Genomic DNA, 23,464 nt, shown 5'->3' with positions numbered 1-23,464 from the left:
TGTCGTTTCGTCAGTGAAGATGACGTCCTCGAAGCGCTCGCTCGTCGCGATCCACTCTTGTGCCTGCAGCAAACGAAGCTCTTTGTTCTTCTCCCGGATCATGGGAACCCAACTACAGAACAGACGTCATGTTATATTGTAGCCTACTGTACATTTTTTTCTATACGTTTTAGACATAAATTATTCACATAGCCTACGAGCCGAGACAATACAATGTCATTAAATAAATTGTGAATGAATTTCAAGTCTCAACAAAGTGTTCTGTTTTCCCCCTTGACTGTTATTCTAAACTTTGTAGTTCGTTCTCATAGATCAGTCTGTTAGAACTACAAATCCCTCCCTGTGTGACATCACTTCCCTGTCTTCCCCCTGAAACTGTCACTTCCTCTTTCACTGTATAAACTAAGACCCCGTCCTCCCGTGAACTCACTCTTGCCTGGATTCACTTCCTGTGCGAGGGTCCGACTCTGCAGAATCGTAACATAGAATAAACTATTGTACTTTGTTTAAAACCAGCTTGAGCGACCACTCAGCGTGTTCTTTGACAATCTAACTAAACCAAGGATAAAAAACCTTCACAATAATGGCGACGAAAATGTTCTAATGGGACGACAACTGGTCTTTCGGTTTGTTTTGGGCTGAATTCACGGACGCGTGACGTGCTTTTCTCAAAGGACGGGGGAGTTCAATCTTGGGGACACATCTAGCTGGTGCTGTTTTTCCCCCGAGGCCCGAGTCAGCCTGGAACTTGCTGTGAGTCTTGTACGTTGTTTGAACCTAGTTTAGAGTGGTCCCTTTGTTTGTTCAGCTGTGTGATAACTTAGACAATAGTGTTTATTCGAGCCGGTGTCGCGCACACGTGTCCTGGTTAGAAAGTCGGTTTTTGAGCCGCATGCCCGCTTAAAGACCTATATACCAGGGTTGGTTTTGTAAGCGTGCATTTTGAGAACGGGTGTGTTTAGTACTACACAACGTTTCACTTTCGGAAAGCCTGCTCTTTTGATTGTTTTGGGATCCGCGTTGTGGGGGGTTGCCGCGGCGCGTGAGAGCCTGTTGTCTTAGGCTCGTTATTTTTATTTATTTCTGTTTACTCTTGTTGTGAAGGAGCACGACACGAAGATGGCTGTTTCAATTCGAAAGATTATTTGGAATCCCCGGGGGGGTTAGCTAGGTAGTCGTACCTACGTTAATATAACGGCAATCAGAACGAAACACAACTTTGATCTTGTGAGTGAGTTTATATGTTTGAACTTGCCAAATTGAAAAGGAAAACATTGCCAACCACAATGTACACTGCTTTGGAAAGATTTGAAATGTTAAAAGGCTGTTAAACAATTATTGGGTCTTTAAAATCTTTCCCAATTGGTCTGTCTAATGTACACAGGAATATAAAGAAAATGGGAATGGCAGAACAGCTCCGAATATGAATCCAAATACAAAATAATATTTTATTCTGTAATGTTGACTGTTGATAGGAATGACTACAGATTAGCCGACCTACTTCAACCTGTACCATCTTCATTCCTAATTGAATATAAAGCAGACGTGGTCACACATTATTGAATTTTAGAAGTATGCACATTTCTGTAACACAAAGCGAGAGTGAATTCACTGACTACAATGAAGACTTAATGGCTTCATATTCTACTCATGTACGCTCCAGAAAATAATTAACATTTTTCATGCTAGGGAAATGTTACTCCAGGCCACTTTGTTGAGTAATATGAGAAAGCTTTTCTCTCAGATTAAAATACATACAGTGTTTTAAACTTGATGTACTATGAATACAATTTCTAGTGGTTTTTCTACACTGCATATATTGAACTGCAAAAATATATTCTCAAATAAATAAATATATAACATAAATATGGATCTAAAAATGAATAAATAAAACATGGATCCCTGTGACATCAGCTCCTTTCTGCATTAGCCTAGTCACAAGTAAAAAAAAAAAACAGTTGAAACAAACCAAATGGTTGAATTCCTTCAAAGTCCTTCTGAAAACGTAAGGCTCACGAACACATACTATATCTAGTAGTCAAATGAAAACATCCCTTTCTTTAATAGAACAGACTATTGAATTGACTCTTCTGTCCAACGGACACTTCCAGAAGTTTCCTCCCCGTTCTCCACACAGAGTCAGACAAGAGGAGACGCCGCCTGTCCATCGAGAAGCTCGCCCGCCCGCCCGCCTGCCGCCCCGTCAGCATCCCCATTCTCTCTGATCCTCTTCCTCCAGCTTCTCCTATTCCACACGGCTCCTCCCAGCCCGGCTGGCCCCTGGAAACAAACGGCCCCCTCATGCCCGGCGTGCGGGTTGACAATGTCAGACATTCTAGACTGTCTTCCTGGCCCCGCTGGGAGCCGGCCGTGCATTCCGAGGGGAGGCCCCCGCGCGGAGCCTTCCTCCCCCCCCCCCCTGCTGGGCCTGCTCCCCCTGTCCAGCTCAGCCCAGTCAGCCAGGCAGGGGGCGGCGGGGGGTGGGCACATCCCTGGTTCCCCCGTGAGGGCCGCCGCCGTGGCTTCAGCAGCTATTCCTGACCTGGGACCGGGGCTGGCCGGCCTCAGCTGTGGCCCAGGATCTCGCGGTACAGCTCCGGCACCCTCTCCGGGTCCACGGGCCGCGACAGGAAGTGGGTGAACTTCTGGTGCCTCCTGGACTTGGTCCCGTCCCGGGGCGTGCCGTCCTTGTTCAGAGCCACGAAGTAGCGAGTCCCTTTGTCCCCATGCTGGTACAGGCTGGAAGAGTAGGTGTTGTACCAGTTCTCCTCAAACTGCTCCCTGAACACGCACTCAGCCGTCAGTTTCTCCTGGGGGGGGGGGGCATACAATGTGATCTCATGCAGACACACACAAACTACTGGTTGAGAATGAGATATGATGAAGATGTGTGGAAGGAAATCTGTCTTTGTTTGTTGTTAAATAATGTTCCAGACAAAACCCAAACTAAACTGTATCAGCGAGACTGGCACTAAAATACCTGACTTCTGCCACCTACTGGCACTTCTAATGGACAACAAATACCAGCCAATAAATGTCCAATACAAATCCTCAGCAGAGACCTGACACAGTGCATGAACACAAACACAATATATAATAATATATAAGTATATATATAAGTCATACTTACAGAACCATACAGCTCTCCCTTGTCATTCATCCCCAGATACAGGCCACTGTCCACCCCTCGTATGCTTATCAATCCAACAGCAAGGCTTATAAATTCCAAAATACCTGGAGAAGAATAAAACAGTTGTTCTGGGTATCCTCGGCATTCTCAACACTATCCCCACTACAGCGCGAGCAGCTGCCGTCTGCCGTTAGGATTTACACAGTTACTGTATATTTTCTTCTTCTTCTTCTCCTTTTTTTTTTTTTTTTTAGATGGTAACGTTTCCATGTAGGCTAGGGATCAGTTTTTTTTTCAAGAAACAAAATGTTATTGTTGTAAAGCACTTTGAGCTGCATTTCTGTACGAACGGTGCATTGCAAATAAAGTGTATTATTGTTATTCTGGTTATGATTATTACGATTCAGATTATTGGGCCTATTATTAGCCTACTATTAATAAATAGCCTAGTATTTGAAGGATTCACATTTTGAGGGCATGGATGTGTTACAATCATGATGACGATCAGCCCATATATACACATAAATAATAACAAGACTAATAACATCTAAGTTTAATTATAGGCTAATAATAGTGGGCTATTATAATTTGCTTAACTATCATTCTGCTATTGGCTGTCTAATAATGTGTTAATAAACGGTTTCTTACCGAACCGGCTGTGGTCCTTTCTTGTCCCTTGCACAGTGCCATCAGGAAGTATCTCCAGATGAAATCCAGTTCTACAATATAACTGTCTTCTCCGCAGGATTCCTTTCAGGTGAGTCAAATCCGCGGTGGTGCTCCGGGACAGCCTCTCCCCGGGGATGAGGTGCTCGCTCAGCAGCGTGGGACTGTCCCCGAGAGGCGTCAGGAGAAAGGGGGACCCGACGTGTCCGACACCGTCGATTCCGTGCAGGAAGCTTCCTACCTCACCCAGGGCTGCCATCGCGGATCCTCCCGGCGGCGCCTCAGTGCTGATGCGGGTAAAGTTCAGTGGAGGTCCGGAGGGAGCGTTCTTGCGTCGTACCTGGTTGCCACTGTCGCCTATTGCATGTTTACATTCACACCCGTTACTGAGCACATGCCCTCCCGTGCTGAGGCTGGCGCATCGGGGTTGCCTCCGTGGACATGGACACCTTGCGCGAATCTCTCGGCATTTGTTTTATAAACCACAGTTCTTGCGCAAATATCACCGCTGGGCGTCTTCATCAGCTGAGGCGCAGACCGGTTCCCTCAGCCGTCACACGGGGCACTGAAGCACTATCAAGTCCAAATAAATCTAAATGTTGTATGACGGGGTGATGGAAATCTAGCTTCCAGAGTCCATTCAGAGGATGAGGGGGTCTGCTACTAACCTCGGCGCAGGTGAGAAACCTCTGGAGGTCAGGGCTGGACTGGCCATGTGGCGTACCGGGCAAATGCCCGGTGGGCCGAACCTACTTGTGGGCCGATCTACAATAAAAATAAAAAATAAAATGTCTTTGGGGGCTAACGAACGGCCCATAGAGCAGGGACAGCGGCCCATTGGTCCATTTTCTATACTGACACTGGGCTGGCCCAATCATATGTAGGCCCCACCCCTCCCTCTGTTAGTTTCAGGTGTCATTTGCGTGGGCCGTTAGAGAGCCAAAAGTCAGTGGATGGAGAAAGATGTATAAGGACCTAATACATCCATGATAAGGACAAGTATAGTAAACCAAAGCGCAAGGGGGGCGCAGAGAAATTACGAGCTAAAAAGATTAAAAGTCTTGAGGCGGATGCTGCAACATGTGCAAAAATTACTGATATGTTTGCGCCAGGGGCTGCTTCAACGTCTACAGCCTCAGCCGACGTTGTGCAGCAACACCATGTTGAACACGAACTTGAAGGAGAGGTGGCTGGTGGTCATGGTGGCCGAGAGCAGGACAGGGAAGCCGAGGAGGGACAGAGACATGACAGGGCCGAGGAAGGACAGAGTGAGCAGGAGGAGTGTGTAGTTGAAACGGTAAGGAAATATATTTGAAAGCTAAAAAAGAAGCTATAGCTAAATATGAATATGGGTGACGGCTATCTGCTGGCTAGCGCCAGCTAGCATTAGCTAGGTACAGCTAGCTAGCATTATCTAGCTACCCACCTCCCTGCCAAGCAAACCGGGTCGTAGCTAGCTACGTTTGAGCTAGCTAGCGTTAACACTGTTTGTCTAGGCCAGCCAGATAACGTCAGTACTAGTAGTGCTAACGTTAGCACGTTAGCTTGGCAATTAGCACTAGCGCTATTACTAACGTTATCTATTCTGGCCTAGCCTAGCAGTGTTGCTGCTGCTGGGCTACTTAACGTTATATCTTCTTAGAAAAAGAGGAGCAGGCTAACGTTAGCTGTGTGTGGCCATGGTCCAAAATTAACCCTAGCCATTTACTAGCCAATGGCTAGCTGCTAAAAATCTATTGGTAATGGATAATTTACCAGCCAGTTGACTGGTAAGCCTAGCTCCTTTCAGGACTGTTACTAAGGGGCTAGGTGAAAAAAGTCATTCTCAACACTGAAATATATCAAAAGCAGACTGAGGAGCAGCTGTCTGCCAGCAAATTGGAAGCCTTCATGTTGATGGCCACTGAAAAAGACGTTCTTGTTGCTTTGCACACAGACACTGTCATTGACAAAGTGTCAGAGAAGAGTGAGCTACTGAGGAAACTTATAGTAAGTTGATATGAAATTGTTGTTATTATTATAAAATTATTCATAATAATGTAGCAGCTTTTTAGACTGAAGATAGTGTGATCATGTGACTCATTATTACCCCCCCTCCCCTGTCTCTCAAAGGATGCCCGGCCCTAACTTGTGTGGTTCATTGTCCATTGTTGATGAGGGTATTCAGAGGGCCATGCAGCCTTTTCCACTAAGTAAGTATACAATACATGCAACTATGTTTTTATATTTTCTAGAATCTGTCATTTAATCATTTATAATTTAAAAATGATCATTGATCATGTCTCATCTCTCTCTCACTCCCCCCCCCCTCTCTCTCTGTCAGGATATTATTGTTGAGAGTATCCAGAGGGTCATGCAGCCTTTTCCAGTAAAGATAAAGGTATTATGATCATGTAATTACCAGTACTGTGATCAACTCAATCAATTATAATGTCTCAGTCTCACCTTTCTCTCTGTCTCCCCTTTTCTCCCTCTCTCTCTATCAAAGGTTGCCCTCATTTGTTTGAAAAGAAGCACTTTGCTTTTAACTGGAGTGGACTTCACAGGCATCCTTTTTTATGTAAGTAGTGAGTTTACAATTTATGCAACTGCTTACATTTTCTAGAAGATATTGTTAATATCTGAATCTATAGTTTATCTCACTTATCGTGTCTCATCTCTCTTCCTCCCTCTTTCTCACTCAGGATGCCATTGTTGATGAGGGTATTCAGAGGTCCATGCAGCCTTTTTCCAGTAAGTACGTATACAATTCATGCAACTCTGATCATCTGAATCTGTCATTTAATCATGTATGACTTATCATTATAGCATATTGAACAGTGAGATACATACATATTCGAGATAGGGAGAGAGAGAGACAGAGAGGGAGAGACTCAAAAGTAATGCACACTTACGGAGCAACTCTGCCATCTTGTCCCGAGCAAGGTCTTGGCACCTTCTGAGATCCTCCCGAGGGGTTATGGTTGCCGCCTTGCGGGCTTTCACCTGTATCTGGTGCACCACCAGGTGCCGGTTGAGGGTCTGAATCGCTGCTTCATTGCCCGCAAGACGGCCACCATCCGGACCTTTGTGAGGCGACACCCCTCAGGAGGAGTCTCCTTCAAGAAGCCGATGAAGTGAACCAGGTTGCTCAAATACAGGGCTGTCCATCAGGACGTTTTCTGTGAACACATCAGAAATATGCAATTGAATATGTATGATGTATATTTAAGATAGTATTACACCCCTGCAAGCACACACACATACACACTGTGTTCTGTCTTACCGATGGAGGCACAGTAAATCATTGAAGGCCTTTTTGAGGGAGGGGAGCTGACCCCCTTGTCCTCCTCCTCCTAGAAGATGGCACAACGAAATGGCACAATGAAAAAAGAGTTCCTTCTCAGAATGATTTTAATTATGTATTGCTGCCCAGTATTGCTGCCCAGATAGGGAAGTACTTCACGTATGCATGCTTTAAAATAACATCACTCAATTAATCAATTCACCGTTGCAGCAGAACCATGCTTCCTTCTTTTTGAAGCCAGCCGCAGCTTCTTTCCGATAGCTGCGGTCTTCTGTGGATGTAAAAAATAAAAGGACAGAATGACTTATTATTTGACAATTTTAAAGGGGCACAATCAGGGACATGCAAGTTTAATACTTAAAACTAAGTTTAATACTTTAATTGCCCAGATTTTCTCTGAAATCACAATGACTGTCTGACTGAAACAGAAATACTGAATGGAGAAAAGGGCTAGTATCCAGCTACACTGACAAAGAGCTTAGAAAGGTGTCCACAAATAAATTAAGCATTAAATCCAAATAACATCAACACAAGCCCAAAAGTCTCCCTTTAAACCTTCCTTTTTCCCCTCTGCTCACACTTACAGATGTGGGAACATAAGAATGTAACTTGACCCGCGGTATTCTAACAGGCGCTTTACGGCATTCCGCACCACCGCTCGCCTGCCCATAGGGGCGCAGTAATACTACTCATTGACCCATTGCTGTAGCTCATCTCGCACATTAGATGAGCCTACCATTCTCAAACTCCTTGTTCTCTGTCTGGTTGTAATTTAATTATTACGAACAAAGCCTATCTATTTATAGTTTCTATCTCTGTAACTGTCGCCGGGTCTATATCTGGTAACTCATGTGTCGGGACAAGAAGAAGTTTAATACAGTAGGCTAACTGAGTGTTTTCATATGGAACATGGCATCAAGACGAGATGGCTAACGGAGCTGACCAGAGATGTGTTTGAAATGGTTCACTCCCTATTCCCTATGTATTTCTACTCATAGTGAACTACAAAGGGAATGGTTTAACAGTTTTGGGACACTACATGGAATGTCATTACATATATTGGATTACATTGGATATTCATGATGCAAACAAGCAGACGCGCCGATCACTGATGGCAGCAGTTTGAAATATCAGGTAGTATTCAGGTTCCATGTTTAGTTTAATGATAAATCCCATATGAATGGTTGGAATTCTAATGATGTGCAAGTGTGATTTTGTCAACTTTAGTGCTGTCTGCTAATAGCAGCCTGTGAAGCTGCACGATAAGACCATGATGGCAAGTTAGCTCACGACAGCAGCTTCCATAATATTAATGGTAGCTGTCGGTGGCTAAAAACCAGATGGCTAACTTTACAACGATGATTCCTGTAGCTATTTTGATTTTGATGCTATTAGTTCAACTTCTGCTTCTCGGGCAGGAACAGAGATGAACTCGCACGTCTCGCACGCAGCAGCTACAGGAATGATCTTAACATTAGCTAACTGCTTTAGCCACTGATAGCTACCGTCTTCTTCTTATGCTTCGGTAAAACATGACACCGTTGTATTGATATTGTGGTATTGTGGAGTGATTAGGCAGAAGCAGGAAGACAAAACCGTCATGGGACCTTAAATCAGAAAAAATGTGGAATGGTAGTGAACGGCGTGAGAAGCTATTGTAAGCTAGACTGCAACGTAAACAAACAACACATGACACAGGGATCAGCTAGCTAGCTAACTACTGTACCAGTTAGCTAACATCTATGAACTCAAACTCCTTGTTCTCTGTCTGGTTGTAATTTAATTATTACGAACAAAGCCTATCTATAGTATCCATCTCTGTAACTGTCCTCGGGTCTGTATCTGTTAACTCATATGGAACAAGGTATCGGGACAAGTAGAGGTTTAATACAGTAGGCTAACTAGCTAGCTAGCAGTGTTCTCATGACATATTCCTTCATTTCAGACACAGGGGCACCTGTGGGCACCACGATACACACACAAAATTTTGAATGAAATAAGATGCCGTTGGTCAATGTTGTGTTTTTGTTTTTATTTATTTGCAAAAAAGGCTATGTACACACATCGAAATAGATACACAAAACAAAAAAACAGCTGTGTACTAGTAGGCTACCAGTAGCCTGCTACAGAGTCCCGGGGGATGTCACATTCCTGTCGGGCCACCAGCAACCTCGACGATCTTCAGCAACACGTTCTTGAGATGGTTGATGTAGTTGTTGCATGTCTTCACATCCAGTACCTCATACCAGAAAGTTTCAATGGCATGAATCAGCTCCTGTCTGTTGCTGGGTTTTGCCGTGCGCCGAATGTACGTCTTCAACTGGTTCCACACCATCTCGATGGGGTTCAGATCTGGAGATCTTGAGAAAAGATAATAAATTAGGCTAAATATATTAAAAAGTAGGCCACTCCACCGTCACTGTCCCGAAGTCATCGCCTCACTATCCGGTAGTTTGTAAACAACATATGCAATATTACATAAACAACTTACTCTGCTGGTGTTTTGATCCAATTGATCCCCTCGGCAGCGATGTAGGCTCTATCTGCAGTGTGCTTGGGGTCGTTGTCTGCATAAATAAAGGGAGAAAAAATATTAGGCACACCAATTTAGGCTTAACAACAGATTTTTCACTCAATGAGTGCTTTGCGTGTAGCCCATCGTTACAATGGCCTACCTTGAAAAAAACGATGCGTTGGTCCATTCCAGTTGTTTTTGATGTACGGTGCAGCAGCCATTGTGATGATTTCGTTCTTAAAGTAGTCGCCATTCATGATTCCTGAATAAAAGAACAACACTAAATAATTAGATTATTGGCTACCTACAGCAACAGATGTAGCATAATGGATAATAGCCCGCAAAACGCGCAACGATTAAATAATAGCTAGGCTACCTTCGAAAATCATCATCGGTCCTCGTCCCTGCCGAGAAATTCCACCCCAGACATGGAGCTTCAGGGGATGCTTCGGTTTGGGCTTGAAGGAAGCTCTCCCTTTCTTCAAGTAGCAGGTCCGGGCGAAACGCTCAAGGGACACTGTCGTTTCGTCAGTGAAGATGACGTCCTCGAAGCGCTCGCTCGTCGCGATCCACTCTTGTGCCTGCAGCAAACGAAGCTCTTTGTTCTTCTCCCGGATCATGGGAACCCAACTACAGAACAGACGTCATGTTATATTGTAGCCTACTGTACATTTTTTTCTATACGTTTTAGACATAAATTATTCACATAGCCTACGAGCCGAGACAATACAATGTCATTAAATAAATTGTGAATGAATTTCAAGTCTCAACAAAGTGTTCTGTTTTCCCCCTTGACTGTTATTCTAAACTTTGTAGTTCGTTCTCATAGATCAGTCTGTTAGAACTACAAATCCCTCCCTGTGTGACATCACTTCCCTGTCTTCCCCCTGAAACTGTCACTTCCTCTTTCACTGTATAAACTAAGACCCCGTCCTCCCGTGAACTCACTCTTGCCTGGATTCACTTCCTGTGCGAGGGTCCGACTCTGCAGAATCGTAACATAGAATAAACTATTGTACTTTGTTTAAAACCAGCTTGAGCGACCACTCAGCGTGTTCTTTGACAATCTAACTAAACCAAGGATAAAAAACCTTCACAATAATGGCGACGAAAATGTTCTAATGGGACGACAACTGGTCTTTCGGTTTGTTTTGGGCTGAATTCACGGACGCGTGACGTGCTTTTCTCAAAGGACGGGGGAGTTCAATCTTGGGGACACATCTAGCTGGTGCTGTTTTTCCCCCGAGGCCCGAGTCAGCCTGGAACTTGCTGTGAGTCTTGTACGTTGTTTGAACCTAGTTTAGAGTGGTCCCTTTGTTTGTTCAGCTGTGTGATAACTTAGACAATAGTGTTTATTCGAGCCGGTGTCGCGCACACGTGTCCTGGTTAGAAAGTCGGTTTTTGAGCCGCATGCCCGCTTAAAGACCTATATACCAGGGTTGGTTTTGTAAGCGTGCATTTTGAGAACGGGTGTGTTTAGTACTACACAACGTTTCACTTTCGGAAAGCCTGCTCTTTTGATTGTTTTGGGATCCGCGTTGTGGGGGGTTGCCGCGGCGCGTGAGAGCCTGTTGTCTTAGGCTCGTTATTTTTATTTATTTCTGTTTACTCTTGTTGTGAAGGAGCACGACACGAAGATGGCTGTTTCAATTCGAAAGATTATTTGGAATCCCCGGGGGGGTTAGCTAGGTAGTCGTACCTACGACGTAATCCTTAATTTGTTTCGTTTTGTTTGTAGACTTGGATGTGTGTTTGTGCTGCGTTTTGTTTCATGTGAAGCTGAGGCTTCTTAAGATATTGGTCCATTGTATGTTTGAGTCCACGCCAAGGTAGATCTGTTTTTGTTTTGGGATTTGAGGTCCTGTTTTACTGTTAAACCCATGGTATATGCTGGATGTTTTGGTTTTATGCTGGGTTTTGGTTTGTGTACATTTGTGATTGATTTTCATGCTAGCTGCATTCTAGCTAGGCTACTGTTCTTGTTCTGCTCAAAACTAGCTACAAACTAGCTATCTTCTCTGTTCTATTGTTTCAATGCTAGCTGGTTCATCCACATGTTGATTAGCCCATGTGTTAGTTAGTTCTTCTACCCTCTGTGCACACGTGGTTAACTTCCTGTTTTGCTGCTTGTGTGAAAAGAAAAAAAAAGAGAGACTTCCTGTTCCCTCTTCTCTTCTTCTTGAGGGTCAACCAATTTGGCTTCTGAATTCTGCCATTTTGGGGGAAAAAATATATAACAGGATAAAAAATAAAAAAGTATCTCTCAGCACAGCAGTAATTTGGTTGACTGAACGTGTTTAGTTTTTTTTCTGTAACTTTTTATTACATTGTTTGTTCTCATATTTTCTTTTAAAATGGGAGCTACTTTTAGTACAGGAAAGCATGTGTGTGAGAATAGTGAAGGGACAGATAGGGATGATCTACTAGGCAGATGTAAAATGTTTCAACCAACCCCCAATCCTGGCCCTATACAGGAGGCCCCCCTTCCTGTTCTGACACCTATCCAAACAAGAGTTTTGTTGTTTCAGGCCACGTTCCTTGTTCCTGTTACGTCCCTTCCTGTTGTTCAACCAACTGTCACCTCTACGCCTGCTACATCTCAGATAACACCCTTACCGTTAACTGGTACTATTTTTGGAACCCCCTTACCCCAAACAAGGATGTCTGAAATAACGGCCCCCCTAGGTTATTACTCTTCTGAGACACCTCCCTCTGGTTCCTCTTCCATTGATCATATGGTTGCTTCTCCTGTTTCATACCCTCCTGCTGTCTCACGCTCCAATTGATGTCTCTGTGACCCCATGTCACCTATTTGACACTTCAGTGTCTCTGCCCCATCCCTTTGTTTCTGCTTCTAACTCACAAGTTGACCGTCCAGGTTCTGCTGATTCTGTTGGACATCTGGTTAATGAGTTTGGTAAACTATGCTTGCCAATAATCCGTCTGCTAAGTGAACAATGTGAAGCTGAGATAAGAAGGGACTCTGTGAGTCGAGCTGCACAGTGTAGGTATTTCAACAACATCGCTCGCACTAAGCAACTACAAATGGGGGTACAGAAAAAACAAGATGGAGGCTATAGAGATAATCAGAGTAATCAGAGATATTCACAACAAAACAGCAGGGTTTACAAATCTGATCAGAGTTGTTATTTTTGCAACCGCAGAGGACATTTACAGAGGACATGTAGACTATATGCTAAATTTCAAAAGTCTTCTGTTAATACTCCACAGGGAGGTGGTTCCTGACTAGATGTAGGACAGGTAGACAGTGCAGTAGGGAAAGCTAGGGAGAGTGAGGGTGTACGTGACACGGGGGGGGGGGGGGGGGGGGGGGGGGGAAGGGTAAAGGTAAGAGAAAAAAGAAAATATTCATATTTGCCAATATCTTAGTCTGATACATATTGTCTGACAACCCAATTTTGAGAATTTTGTTTTGTTTAAGATTTCATGTTTTACTGATTTCAGATGCACATTCATTGGTTTTGAGTTTTACAGAGAATTGACGTTCCTGGACTACCGGATAAATGGCAAACCGGTTGGAACCGCAAGTATTTTAATAATTTAAAATGACTGCCACTTAAAGTTGTGTTAGATGATGCTAACTTCAAACTCAATTCACTGTATTGTCATGTTAACTTAATATGCTCAGATCTGTTTTGCAAACTAGTTTTCGGAGGTGTGAATCCAACGGAATTGATATCATCCAGCCCTTAGAGGGTTTAACTAATTGGACATATTCTTAAAAAAAAAAAAAAAAAAAGACCACTCCAATTTATCAAAACTGCGTTCTATGATTTATTTTGTTATGTTTATGTGCCTCCGGCGCATAATTTCTAAGACCTGGTGTTACCCACAAGAGTGGTGAGAAATTGAAATGTCTTTTATTTTGTCTGTCTTTCATTTTGTCTGTCTTTTATTTTGTCTGTCTTTTATTGTATGTAAACTGCCCATGCAGCTCTGTCTGTGCGTCTGATGGCCCACAGAGACAGCTGCATGGTAAAACAAATGTGTCACGTATTATTTCTGAAGTTTGTTTACAGAGTAGACACAGGCACGGGACGAGAGATGGAGGCTGCTCCAAGAATTGGATACAACCGGGGTAACCGACTTCCCATTTAGATGGGCTGACACCTTGGTTCGTGGGGACGCTGGTCAAACGCCTTACCCCCACGTTGCCCAACTGACTGTGGGTAAGAGATAGATATGATCTAGGCTAAATTTAAGAATAGTAACAAAGCGGTTGTCAGACCCAAGGAACCATCACGTCCTAAGCGTGCTCATAACTCTCTGTCCTCAAACGCAGAAATGTGGTTATTTGAAATTGAGCTCAACTTATAACACCCCTAGTGTTCTTTTGAGAACGGTTTAGATAATTATATTTGTTCAGGCTTTAAGAACCGCATATGAAGCTATTAATTTAATGTTATTTTGGTTTGAGTAATGCATTTTTTCCATTTGTTCACCCTGATTTAAGGGAATTTTTGCTTTTACCTTTAGAGTGTTGTTTTACATAATGTGTTTGCGCTCCCCTTTTTAAATGATTATTTTGAATAACAATTTCTTGTTAGAAACAAGGACTCATGGTTTGATGATACGAATATGTTGTTTTATTTTAGGACATGGCCATAGAATTTCTAAGAACTAAATCTAATTGGTGCGTGAGCAGGTTAATTACCTTGATCACTTAATAATGATAAATAAACAAAAATGCACTGCTTGGGACTAGGCTACTGCAGAGTCATCCCATGATTTTGCAGACATAACCCTCATTAGACAAAAGCTAGCTCCACTTGACAAGATTACATGGACTGACGAGGCCGACTGGCTCTAACAATGACTACACCCTGTTTAAGACTTGACTCTGTTAAAAGGACTTGGGTCCTACTTGAAATCAGTGGCAGCTACCACTGGTGCTGTTTTAGACCTAGTAGCACTGCGCACGCGATTTTGTAATGTCCGGCATGTTGTGTCTATTCATCTTTTACATCGCACCTACACACAGCGTGGTTGCTGCTTTAATAAGAATGAACTGTTGACTGTACATTTCACAGATGCACTGTTCTTAACTCTGCTTCCTCCTCCAGAAGGCAGAGAGACATGACTCAACATATTGAACGAGATCAATTAAGCCACGCTCAAACCTCTCAGATATTCTCCTCTCTCGCTCTGATTTTGAATGAATGCTCATTTCATAGTTAGCATAACCTATACTGCATCTTCCATGCTTTCATTATGTTTTCAAATTAGCACACTGACCAGATCATGTTTCAAAAAAGAGGGGGAGTGAAGGATGTTATCACGTTAACTGGTCGTTGCTAATGAAACAGACTAGTAGTAGTAGTGAAGAAGGTAATGAAGAAGTTGGATTGAAGGTAGTGAGGAAGTTGGATTGAAGGTAGTGAGGAAGTTGGATTGAAGGTAGTGAGGAAGTTGAATTGAAGGTAGTGAGGAGGTTGTAGTTGAAGGAAATTAGAAAGTAGTTGAAAGAACAAGATGCAGAGCTGAAGAAGAAACTTAATGTGTGATATTTTAAGATGGTGGCAAAGGCCAAGCTCCTATTGAAACCTCTGATCCTGTGTCCATAGGTAGTATGGCTGCTAACTCCGCTGCTAAAAGCTGCGGTGATATCCTGTTTTGTCTATGCTGTCTCTCATCTGTGGATTCACAGGTCTCTGTCGACCTGAGAGAGCCGACCTGCATCATTTCCAACCAGGCCAATGGGTTGTGAGCAGAGACCTGAAACCAGAGTGCCCGTTGGCTGGGCCCGTACCAGTTCCTGCTGCTAACCCAGACGTAGCAGAGAGGACTTTGTGGGTACACGCCAGCCACTGCAGGCTGGTTCCGAACCAGGACTAGGCACCCGGCCCGAGGATTCAACAACCAAGATGCAATACCCTGTGTCACCACCAGGGCGAAAGCTCACTCTCTGGTCTCCTCAGATGAGAAATCAGACAAAGAATAACGCACTACTTTTCCTCATTGCTGTCAGGATGACAACTCTGACCACCACTCCAGCAAAACACAATCATGGGCCACCACACTGTGGCTTCCTCTGAGGAGGAGCTATTGAAAGAAGTGACCTTGCCTGTCACCTCCTTCCCAGGATCGTTATGGCAACGTGGACAAGCGGTTGTCCTATTTGAATGTTGCACTCCACTTGACTGTTGGGTCTATACGGTAGCGAAGATGAATGGAAAATACTACATTCTACATATATAAGATTTGAAAGCAACAGAGATTTCCAGGTTATACTGTTGAAACTGTGACTGGAGTTTAGTTTAGAGTGGGTATAGAAGTATTGAAAATTCATAATTATAAAGTTGATCTTTGTAGAGCTGTTCCAGACTATTCTCAGGGGACTGTGTTTAACTGTGTTTAACTGCCCTGCACCTAACTACATCAACCAAGTATTTAAAATGAAGCCTAACAGAATTGCATCCACAGGGCTGAACTTGAAAAGCGAGTTAAACAATTTGAAGTGACCTCTTCAATATATCACAGCATGTATTAATATTTTCAGATACAACACATAGATTAGGACAAATTAATGTTTTAAAGGATTAACATGGTGGTTCAATATAACACTTTCCAGGTATCTTTAGGCAACAACAAAACACATGTGTTTAACTATTTCAGAATTCATCCATACAAATTCTTTTAAAACATGTTTTTAGAGGTCTGAATCTGCCACTCAAAAAGTTCACTCACTCAAAACTGGGCGTGATTATTAACAACTGATTGACAGTTCTCTGAGCAAATGACCAACTGGAATCATTCTGATTGACAGGCGTGTGCCCCGTTACCATAGCTACCACCGCTCCGAGCTAGACAACACGAGCTAGATCGCACAACAGCCAGATCAATAGCCATTTTTCTAGCTGCTTACCAGGGGCATTTACAAAGTAATATTATATTAACCCCCAAACATTATAAAGATACACGCTACAGGCCGTATCCTCGAATTTGCATTAGGCCTATTTGGGAAAAGTACGATAAAGGTATAACGACGACACGTCTCCCCCGCGACAGAGGAAAAGCACCCTGCAGCCGGCCACGCAAGCTTGGAGGCTTGGGCTATTAGACTTATAGCTTTCAGCCAGCTACGAACAGTATAGACCTAGTTAGTCAAATAATTGCAACTGTGGGTCTTACCAGAAGACAGATCATTTGCGCTGTGAAACCGACATAACATCCGCATTGTTCACCAGTCTAACGTTATTTATCTTAGTAGGTGTCCAACAAAGCCAGTTGAACACTGAAACGTTACTGTTCTGGGTTCAACATCTGTCAGTTGTGGTGATGTAAGGAATCGAGCGGAATACCACTGCAATAACTGATTATTGGTCAGATCAATTAAATCATTATAGCTCATTTCACATACAAAGGCAACACAATACATTTTGCAGAAAGGGGCTGGGGATGTAGCCTACATATAGGCTAGCCTACTGATCCTACTAATATGTGGCAGACTGCATGCGTAGCGCAGCGATTCAACATAATCGATGAGTTTGGAGACAGAGGGCCGTGCACCAAGACTCCGTGAGCGCAGCGGTCAAGGGGTATAGCCTACTCCGGAGTCTGGAGACTAACAGGTCATGCAGTCAATAGATCTCGTTTTGAATGTTATTGTAATGCCCTCTGGTTCTAATAGAATATATCTACTGGAGCTGTTTAATCCCAAAATGCGCAATGCTTCCTGAAGTTGGGTCGGATCGAGGTGCTGGGATGATCAACATTATGTGGAGCAGATGCCACAGTGATGATAAGCCTTACACAACTTTCAGAATGTTTTGCAGAATTACAATTATTTGGAGTTGTAAATTATGAAAGGAACATAACTTGACTTAATATCTTCACCTCCACCCACCCTGAAATGTAGTCATAATTTTAGCACAGTAGCCTCTATATGCGCATCACAACGCTGCAATACAAGACCTTAGGACAAACGATTCAGTACACAGCAGGTGTGTTTGATCAAGTTAAGATCTCAATGTGAGAATAAATAAATGACAAAAACCCGCACGGGTAGGACTACGTCTTTATTTTCCGAGGTAATTGTTGCGCATACAACATGACATTAAATTAAGACATAGGCTACTTTCTCATAAAACAGGGCGGTGTTGTAACATTTATAATATCATTAGGTGACATTGGCTGCAACCTGTCCTCCAGGACCTGCACACCTCCAGAGCCCTGAAGAGACCACTGGACCTCAAGTCCCAGTATTGGAAATGTAGTGATCTGGCTACAAGAAAAAGGGGCAAATTATAAAAGCGATTAGTAATAGCATCGTTATTTTGCATATGCAAAACAGCATAAATTACAACAATAGGCTATTTATCAGTAAGTCTACATTATATCGAATTAAGTTTGAGCGAGAGATAATCGGGAGATTCTTGTGGAGACAAACTGACTTATATCCAACTTTGACTTGGATAACTATTGGCCTATACAACAAAGCACGCTCACAACAGTTATGGTAGGCTATCGCTTCGGAAACCTTACAGCACAGTTTGCACCTGGTGCAAGTAGATTTTATGCCAGGGAAGAGTACAGTATGGTGCACTGTGTTTATGCCAGGGAAGAGTACAGTATGGTGCACTGTGTTTATGCCAGGGAAGAGTACAGTATGGTGCACTGTGTTTATGCCAGGGAAGAGTACAGTATGGTGCGCTGTGTTTCTGCCATTGCACTGGAGGGCTAACGTTACCAAAAGCAAATGCATTGAGAGCTTAGCATGCTAGGATAATTAACACAGCTAGCTGACATTCCAAACATTAGGCTAGCTAACGTCAACATGCTGGATAAAGACAAATAGCTAGCTGGATCAGACAGCTTTTTAAAAACTGTTGCCAATTACAGCTAACGTTATGGTTCGTTTATCTAACAGTAGCTAGGTTGGCTACTCAGACACGGAGATCATGGTGAAAACTTCCCAATATGTATGACAACCACAAATACAATTAGGCCTATAAAACGTACAAATTATATAAAATTAAGAGACTGCAACTATTCAATTATTCTCAAGATGAGAAAGGGTTCAGAGCTGCCTTACCATGTTGGATAGATGGTGAAACGGCGCAGACAGCAGGTGCGGGAGGCAGACAGATTTCTGTTGGAGGCGGTGCAGGGGAGTGGAGGCGGGATTTTCAAACTTTAGGGTGACGCCAAGAATGGGAAAAACGTCACGAATTCGGAGTATTTTTACCCCGAGTCAAATTGGACTGAAAATGTTACGCTTCCAGTTTCTCAAAAACGACAAAACGGATATATTTAATGTTTTTATTGTGTTTCTTCAATGTCCTATTGTGCAAATAGCACGTTCAAACTCAAAAAAAGTGAAAATGACCATGTTAATCCTTTAAGCATATTTATGAGATGTGAAATTAAGGTTCAGAGAGCCATTCCAAATGGCGTATTTTTGAGCTATAGGGAAATAGCGTATTCAACTTTAAAGTGCAACAGTGTCATATGAATGTTATCTTGCTCATGTAATTTCCAGGATTAAGAAGATTGATCACACTCAAATGCAAGTAATTCATCAGCAATCAAACTAGACACCATAGAGCTGTCTCGAATTTTCAATTTAGTTTCAGTATATTATTTCTCTCATGAACGCATGACACATGATCGCATAATACCAAGTAATTTCAGCCTTAGCTAAAGAAGTGGATTACATGAAAAAGATGGTGCTACAAAATAGACTTCACTTAGAGATAATACTGGCTATATCTGCTGTTCGATTAGTTCAGATCCAAATGCTACATTGAGTTCCATGAAGCAAACGATAAAGGTATTCAGATCTTAGATAATGTTCCTAAATGGAATGCTTTTGCAAGTCCTGGATATTCTCAAATATGTGTGTTTTCAGTTGTATGTATGTTCTTCATCGTTATTATTTTTTTTAAATATTCTTAAGTGTATGTTTAAATGCTGTTCCAGATATGCCTATGCTGCCTAAATAATGATAGAAAAAGTTAAATTTACTATTAATTCAATTCAAGATCTTAATGATGTCTGTGCCATTGACATTGACTATTTGGAATATTTTGATACATAATCTGTTGGTTCTAATTTGAATTTAAGGGTTTTCCTCTAAAACAAAGAGGTTTTTTCCCACTCAGTCATGAATATATGATGTCTTAGATTAATAATCATGTTATCTTTTTACCTTGCTTATGCCAAATTAAGGTGAGGAGTTTTGGTACGTGATTGCATATGGGAAGAAAATTATCTTGGTGTGTTAAATAACTTTGAGTTTGTTAATCTTTATTATGCTCCACCTAGTGGAGAAATAGATTACTTCCTTTCCATATGTGTAGAGTAGGATTTTTGCCAAAGATGTTGGATTATTTTTATGATAGGCCTATTTTATAATTTGACTCCACATTGTTGATTCTTTCATTTCTATTATAGTTGTGGATATTTAATCCACAAAGTGGGGAATTGTGAATGAATTTCAAGTCTCAACAAAGTGTTCTGTTTTCCCCCTTGACTGTTATTCTAAACTTTGTAGTTCGTTCTCATAGATCAGTCTGTTAGAACTACAAATCCCTCCCTGTGTGACATCACTTCCCTGTCTTCCCCCTGAAACTTTCACTTCCTCTTTCACTGTATAAACAGACCCCGTCCTCCCGTGAACTCACTCTTGCCTGGATTCACTTCCTGTGCGAGGGTCCGACTCTGCAGAATCGTAACATAGAATAAACTATTGTACTTTGTTTAAAACCAGCTTGAGCGACCACTCAGCGTGTTCTTTGACAATCTAACTAAACCAAGGATAAAAATCCTTCACAAAATAAGTCACAATTAAGCACTCCCTTACCTAGTCATTCCGTATTTCCACCCCATTCTTCTAGCAGCCTTCCCGATGGTCTTGGTAGAGACGTGTGTGTTGTGGTCAGACAGCAAGATTTTCTGTATGTCTCTGGCTGACCGCTTGTCCTCGGCTTCAAGAAGTCCGTTGATGGTTTGCATGATCTGACTATATACAAATACAATGAATTATATTAGAACAGTGCCTTATATAATATAGATAGATGTCGGACAGCTAGTGTGCATTTATAGTCTAGGGCTAATACAGGTCTATAGTCTAGGTCTACTGTACCTTGTCAGTTTCCTTGGCCTGCGGGGTTTGGCCACTACAGGTGACTTGCTGTAGTGGCGCCGGACTGAATTAGCGGTCACATCAACCCCCATTGCATTCAAGACCGCTCTTATCTGTGTGGTGGAGTAGCCGTTCAGATGGAGTGTCTTGATCTGCTCACTTTGCTCAGTTGAGATCTTCATCTTGATCAAGCGATGTTGGGTCTGCTGGTGAGGTCAGCTGCATGATCACAACATTTATCTTCACAATAAGGGGGCGGGGCGGAGGGAGCCAATGCGCTGTTTCCCAGAGCCTTCTTAGCCAAGGTACAAGGGATACTTTAAGGGCGGGCTGAACCCATCGTAAGCTGTCCCTTAGCGATGTGCTCCGTTCAAATGACCAAGTTGCATTTGATTAGCACATTATGGTCGATTAGGCTACATTAGGCTACATTAGCAAATACTTCGATGTGGCATTTACAGGACAATACAGGCTAATCGATTGGGCCTATACAATGTTCACAATGAATGGAGGCCAAGCAATTTGTTTTCCATGGAATGGAAGCTAAAGACAATGCAAGAGCCATGAGCCGTTTTATGAAGTATAAATTAGGCTTTATAGCGCCCATATTATGACGAGACTTGAATATAACGAGACAGGCTATTGAACAGGTTTATGTCAGTAATGACGCAGAAGTTTGTACTTAACAATAAAGATTAGGGTGTGCAAATGTTTTTTTACGACTACGCCGACGTCTGCACATGTCTCGCATGTTGTCACTCTGTAACATCACCTTCAACAGATGAATAGGCCTACTATTTTAAACCTCGCCGTAGCACTCATAACACTAGATTTCATTTCTTTATTTTATTTTCTTTGCTGTTTTTTTCTGGATTTGCTGCACTTGATCTCAATGAATGCACTGGAGATTTTTACTTGTGTGATAATTTATTTGACTGTACCATCTCTCCTGCAGGTAGTCCTAAGAGGTGTGTAATTGAGCAACGGAAACTGAAGGGTTAAATTATTCCAATTGAGGCGTAGGCTTTTTAACTACTAGTCGATAACTGGGCTTTAAAACTGGAAGGGAACAGCCCTGATGTGAACTGCTGCTTCTGAGTCACTGGTTCAGTTTTCACGTTTGAAGCTAGATTTCACTGTGTACAAAATGGAATAAATGAGTAATATATTTAATTTGTCTAGGTGTGGGGGAGTGCTGTATGTGAAGAGTACATGACTACCGTCAGCTGTGCTTCTGGACGACGGGGTATGGATCTGATGCATTCCTGCTCACGGATGTAGAAAACAGATGTATATGGTACAGCAATGTAAAGTTTTCTATGTTGAAGAAATATTCTGTACAACTTTCTGTACACTGGTCATCATCTGGCATTCTAATCGGGTTACTCTAGGTCAATAAAGTTTTTGAACTTGGTTTATTTTTGATTCAATTGTTTATTTTTCTTAGATAATGCTGAATCATGGTGATAAGCTACTGTAGTGATTGACTGATTCTGAATGTAGAGGAGAGAAAGGACACACATGTTATCAAACCCTTTAACACCCCCCCAAAAAATCCAGGTACACAGAATTATTAAAAAATTATTTATTTTTACAATTTTTATTTCTATATATTAATCTTACTCTTGAAACTACATCTTACATTCCACAAATCTCAAAGAATATTCACTCAAATGCAACAGCGTACTTTCTCCTGTCTGCTCTGTTAGTGCAGTAGGTCTGTAGCCCTCTGTTGGCCAGACGGATCACACAGGAGAGGTGCAGACTCAGGAAGCTGGCTAGTCTCTCCCTGGCTAGTCTCTCCCTGGCTAGTCTCTCCCTGGCTAGTCTCTCCCCTGGCTAGTCTCTCCCTGGCTAGTCTCTCCCTGGCTAGTCTCTCCCTGGCTAGTCTCTCCCCTGGCTAGTCTCTCCCTGGCTAGTCTCTCCCTGGCTAGTCTCTCCCCTGGCTAGTCTCTCCCTGGCTAGTCTCTCCCTGGCTAGTCTCTCCCTGGCTAGTCTCTCCCCTGGCTAGTCTCTCCCTGGCTAGTCTCTCCCCTGGCTAGTCTCTCCCCTGGCTAGTCTCTCCCTTGCTAGTCTCTCCCCTGGCTAGTCTCTCCCTGGCTAGTCTCTCCCTGGCTAGTCTCTCCCTGGCTAGTCTCTCCCTGGCTAGTCTCTCCCCTGGCTAGTCTCTCCCCTGGCTAGTCTCTCCCTGGCTAGTCTCTCCCTGGCTAGTCTCTCCCCTGGCTAGTCTCTCCCTGGCTAGTCTCTCCCTGGCTAGTCCCTCCCTGGCTAGTCTCTCCCCTGGCTAGTCTCTCCCTGGCTAGTCTCTCCCCTGGCTAGTCTCTCCCTGGCTAGTCTCTCCCTGGCTAGTCTCTCCCCTGGCTAGTCTCTCCCTGGCTAGTCTCTCCCCTGGCTAGTCTCTCCCCTGGCTAGTCTCTCCCTGGCTAGTCTCTCCCTGGCTAGTCTCTCCCTGGCTAGTCTCTCCCTGGCTAGTCTCTCCCCTGGCTAGTCTCTCCCCTGGCTAGTCTCTCCCTGGCTAGTCTCTCCCTGGCTAGTCCCTCCCCTGGCTAGTCTCTCCCCTGGCTAGTCTCTCCCTGGCTAGTCCCTCCCCTGGCTAGTCTCTCCCCTGGCTAGTCTCTCCCTGGCTAGTCTCTCCCCTGGCTAGTCTCTCCCCTGGCTAGTCTCTCCCTGGCTAGTCTCTCCCCTGTCTCCTACCCTGACGTCGAGGCCAAGCAGACCCTGCCTGATGCTGCTCTGCTCCTCTGTTCTCAGGCCTGGCTG

At 43.2% G+C, this 23,464-nt stretch overlaps 1 protein-coding gene across 1 annotated transcript; it reads right to left on the bottom strand.

Moving 5' to 3' along the window:
• Positions 1-2,564: 2,564 nt before the first annotated feature.
• On the bottom strand, positions 2,565-4,055 carry LOC311326535 (fibroblast growth factor 20-like; the record flags this gene model as incomplete). Its single annotated transcript, XM_084459442.1, has 3 exons — positions 2,565-2,810; positions 3,131-3,234; positions 3,779-4,055. 3 exons carry the CDS (start codon positions 4,053-4,055, stop codon positions 2,565-2,567), a joined length of 627 nt encoding a protein of 208 aa, XP_084315568.1.
• Positions 4,056-23,464: the final 19,409 nt, after the last annotated feature.

The sequence above is a fragment of the Borostomias antarcticus genome, assembly GCF_949987555.1.
Source record: "Borostomias antarcticus genome assembly, chromosome: 28".
NCBI classification, from domain to species: Eukaryota; Metazoa; Chordata; class Actinopteri; order Stomiiformes; family Stomiidae; genus Borostomias; species Borostomias antarcticus.
This window is presented reverse-complemented; position numbering and strand designations above follow the sequence as displayed.